The 4,983-nt window shown below is 35.8% G+C and overlaps 1 protein-coding gene across 1 annotated transcript; it reads left to right on the plus strand.

Moving 5' to 3' along the window:
• The first annotated feature begins 2,134 nt into the window (after positions 1–2,134).
• Positions 2,135–3,319, plus strand: LOC141704647 (uncharacterized). Its single transcript, XM_074507853.1, has one exon. It carries the CDS (start codon positions 2,135–2,137, stop codon positions 3,317–3,319), a length of 1,185 nt encoding a protein of 394 aa, XP_074363954.1.
• Positions 3,320–4,983: the final 1,664 nt, after the last annotated feature.

Consider the following 4,983-nt stretch of genomic DNA (forward strand, 5'->3'; position numbering starts at 1 on the left):
ACAAATCGAATTTCAATTTCGTACACAATCGAAAAGTGCCTATTAATTAACAAACTTAAACAACCATTTTCCGTTTGAGGCAGAATGAAATATAAACATATACTTACACACTACAAAGCTAAAATTTATATTCAAAGAACACTTCCTCACCTAATCTTCTTTGAATTTGTTAAATGATATAGATCGTAACAATTTTGCAAAAAAAAAACAAAAGGTTTATGAAAAGTATCATTTCTTTCAAAAGGTCCATTGACAAAAGAGGTAGATTAATGGATCTAACATGTAAATCCTTCTCAATAATCTTTGTAAGAACTATTAAAAAACATATATAAATCAAAGATAGAGATAAATAGTTTACCATCAACATGATCGACAAGAATTAAGATGCACATATATAAATCACAAAACATAGAATTCAATACAACAATAGATAATAATTTTATCAAATAATGAGAATTATAGAAGCACAAAAATAAAATCTTAAGATTAAATATAAAAAAGCATAATTTCACAACAACAAAACTAGCTACACAATTTTAAAAGCTATATACCTCTTTCAAACGATCTGCTGGAGCCTATACTCACCTCTGTAGCAATGAAATGTTTTAGCCTACTAAATACTTATAAAAATATGTTCGTGAACAATCTTTAATAAAATCATAATATATAAGTCAAATTATAAAATCATAATAAGTCAAATTATGACGACATTATCTGCATAAACTTTTAAATTTACATGCAGAAGCATTCAATTTTGTCATTATGATTAAAGATAGAGATAAAAAGGTTACCATCAACAACTTCTTTTTGTCTTTATTTGAGTAATTTAAAATATTTAAAAATTATGTAACTTAATATTTGGTAGTAATGCATTTATCTTTTCTTATCAAACGCAGAAGAGGCCACTAATATTTAATTGTGTCAAAATATTTACTCTCTAAATGCCCCAACCACCGCCCAACCACCATCCCCCCACCCCCACCTCTCACCCATCCAATTGTTAATGTTTATGATATTGTGTTTGACACACACTTTAACATAAATATAAAATATATCTCTATAATTTATTTTTATTTTTTTATTTTTTAAATAAATATTTAAAATATTCTACTTTTATTTTTTTCTAAAATAATATAATTATACTTTACATTAATCTTAAAATATTTTTCGTAACACTCTCCCACAAACACATTAACAATTGGGTGAGATGCTAAGTACATTTACACTTTAATTTTTAAAAAACTACTCTTACATACATGTTAAAAATTGGTGGGACGATGTTAGGGTGGGGACAAAGAGAGTACATTTCAGTTTTAATTCTTAAAAATGCACAGACGTACTTGTTTGAAATAGTCACATTAATTTGAAATTTTATGAATGTATGTTATATATAAGTTTGGTGTATAATTGATATGTACTATAGTATATTCACTTTTCAAGTTTAAGTAGCACAATAAATATTGTTTTATTAATGTAAAATTTGAATATTTCATAAAAATTAAGCATATTTTGTTTATATTTTTAGTTTTGATAAAAAAGATTTTAGTAAGCTGTGAAATTACCTTAATCAACTTATAAACTAAATGTTCTTAACCTCCTTTACATATCCCTTTGGCTGAGTCGCACACCTCCAGCGACTCAGTAATCATTGTTTTCACGTCTAAATGATGAACTTGCCAATTATTTTTGGTTGACACAGCCAATAACAAACGAACAGTTTCCAACGTCTCACTAGTGCAAAAATCTCATGGTAGTCTATCTTGTGCTCTTGAGCATATCCTTTTGCAACCAATATTGTTGGGCTTGGGCTTAATCTAAACATATTTATTTGAGTTTATGTTATTGAATAAAAAGTCTCGATTATTGTAGTTGGTTATAGTAGTGTGCCGCAAGTTTAGGATTAAAATAAGTGAGAGATAAATTAGGATCAATTATCCTAGTTTATAGCACAATTCTGTTACAAGTTGTTTAAGTAGCAGTGCTGGTTTATTCTGTAAGATCTCATCAATTGTAAGAATTTCATACAAGTAATCAATCAAATATTAGCTGTGTTATCTCTTTCTTTATTTGCTCTAACATCTGGTATCAGAGCACTCAAGTCACCTGTGAAACACGATCGTGGTTAAACAGTGAAATGGAAGCTAGCAAGAACAACGAGGGGTCATTTGGACTGAGTTATCCTATGCTAACTAAGACGAACTACACCACATGGGCCATCAAGATAAAAGTCTTTATGCAGGCACACGGTGTTTGGGATGCAATAGAACCAAAGGATCCAAAGGGTACAGTCGAAGAAAAAACAGACAAGCGAGCACTAGCCATTATCTATCAAGGGATTGCAGATGACATGCTGTTAACGATAGCAGAAAAGAAAACATCGAAGGAGGCTTGGGGGGCTATAAAAATAATGTGCCTAGGTGCGGATAAAGTAAAGAAGGCTAAAGCTCAGACCCTAAAATCAGAGTTTGAGTCTCTAAAGATGAAAGACACTGAAATGTTGGATGACTTTTGTATGAAATTAAACGGCTTGGTTTCGAAAATCAGGGCGTTAGGAGAGACAATTGCTGAAGAGTATGTCGTTAAAAAGCTACTAAGGGTTGTCCCAACTAAGTTCCTCCAAATTGCGTCTGCAATCGAACAATTTGGTAACTTAGACACTATGTCCGTGGAGGAGGTCATTGGTTCTCTTAAAGCCCATGAGGAACGCTTGGGTGGACAAACGGAGAACAACGAGGGGCAGCAACTACTCTTGACTGAGGATGAGTGGCTCAAGAGAGAAGGCAACGACAGGAAACTTCTTCTCACTCGAGAAGAGTGGTTGAAGAAGTCAGGAAAGGCTGGGCAAAGCAGTGGTAGTGATTATCACACAAGGGATAACCGTATGGCTCGAGATAGAAGCCAGGTGAAATGTTACAATTGTGCTGCATATGGACACTTCGCTTATGAGTGTCGTAAGCCTAAGAAGAACAGGCCACAAAGAGGGGAAGCAAATATGTCATTTATAATCGACGAAGAACCTGCACTCTTGATGAATTTATGCGAAAACATCAAACCTGATGTGATTGGCATTACCGAGGATAAGATTATAGTAAACATCAAGGAGAGAGATGAAAACGTATGGTATCTTGATAATGGAGCTAGTAATCACATGACTGGACGTCGTGAGAAATTTGAAAAGCTTGACAGGACTGTGAAAGGGGAAGTGAAATTTGGTGATGGCTCAGTAGTCCAAATTCAGGGCAGAGGTTCAATCAAATTCCTGTGCAAGAATGGGGAGACCAGAATTTTAAGCGAAGTCTGCTACATACCTACTTTGTGAAGCAACATCATCAGCTTAGGACAGCTCTCGGGGGAGGGAAATAGAGTTGTCATGAACGGAGAGAAGCTGTGGGTTTATGATAGTTGTGGAAGGATGCTTATGCAAGTCTAAAGGTCTGCAAATCGACTCTATAAGATTCACATTCAGGAAGCTAAACATTATTGTCTACTAACAAAGGGTGACGAGGAAGCATGGTTGTGGCATAGAAGACTCGGACACGTAAATTTCAAGGAAATGCAACTGTTATCAAAGAATCATATGGCTCATGGTGTACCAAACATTGTTCACCCCAAAGAAATCTGTGAGAGTTGCCTTATGACAAAACAAACACGTAAGCCTTTTCCAAATAAATCTAATTTTATTGCTAAGTCTGCTCTAGAATTGATACATTTGGATTTATGCGGTCCTATATCCCCTTCCACACCGGGGGGGAACAATTATTTTATGCTTCTTGTTGATGACTACAGCCGTATGATGTGGGTTTATTTCCTTAAACACAAGAATGAGGCACTGAATTATTTCAAGAAGTTTAAAGTTCTTGTTGAGAATTGAAAATGATAGGGTATTCAAGTTTTAAGAACCGATCGAGGAGGCGAATTTTGTTCAAAAGAGTTCAACCTTTTTTGTGAGGAACATGGCATACTTAAGCACTACACGGAATCCTACACACCACAACAAAATGGTGTCGTAGAGCGCCGGAATCGTACAGTAGTTGCCATGGCATGAAGCATGCTCAAGGAAAGACAGGTGCCAGCTACTTATTGGGGAGAGGCAGTCACTCATGCCATTTATATTTTAAACAAGCTGCCAACACGAGCAATGTCGAATCTTACTCCTCATGAAGCCTGGTTTGGAACAAAACAAAACTTACATTATGCCAAAGTATTTGGTTGTACTGCTTATGTCAAGATTCCAGCTGTACACACAAAAAAACTCGACGATAGAAGTCGACTAATGGTTCATTTTGGCAGAGAAGCTGGAACCAAGATATTTCGACTGTTTGATCCTATAACTGGCAGTATTCACATCAGCAGAGATGTGTTTTTCAACGAACAGAAAGCCTGGAATTGGGATGACTCTATTAAATCTGCGCCTAACAGCGGTGCACACTTTATCCTGGAAAATGATCCCACCGAACCTGAGAATTCTAGCGAAGAAGAAACTGACAGTACAACACCTACCACTCCAGACACGACATCTTCTGATGAAACTGCAGAAACACCGCCCCCAAGGCTCCGCTCACTTGCAGATATTTATGACCACACGACTGAGGTGGAATTAGCTGAAGATGAACTTATGTTAATGGGTATTGATGAACCCATTTCTTTTGAGCAGGCTGTTGAGGACGATGCCTGGAAGACAGCAATGGATAATGAAATCGCCTCTATTGAAAAAAACAATACTTGGCAACTAGTGGATCTTCCAAAAGGGCATAAACCTATAGCACTTAAATGGGTTTACAAGTTGAAGACTGATCAAAATGGAGCTATCACTAAACACAAAGCCCGTCTTGTGGCTAAAGGATATGTTCAACGTCATGGAATCGATTATGAAGAAGGCTTTGCCCCGGTTACTCGACTTGAAACAGTCCATTTACTCCTTGCATTGGCAGCTAAAAATGATTGGGAGATTCACCGTCTTGACATTAAATCTACTTTCTTGAA

The sequence above is a fragment of the Apium graveolens genome, unplaced genomic scaffold (genome assembly GCF_009905375.1).
Source record: "Apium graveolens cultivar Ventura unplaced genomic scaffold, ASM990537v1 ctg8078, whole genome shotgun sequence".
In the NCBI taxonomy this organism is placed as follows: domain Eukaryota; kingdom Viridiplantae; phylum Streptophyta; class Magnoliopsida; order Apiales; family Apiaceae; genus Apium; species Apium graveolens.

Excerpts from the sequence above, each read along its gene's own strand:
- LOC141704647 (XM_074507853.1), top strand. The coding sequence starts at position 2,135 with ATGGAAGCTAGCAAGAACAACGAGGGGTCATTTGGACTGAGTTATCCT.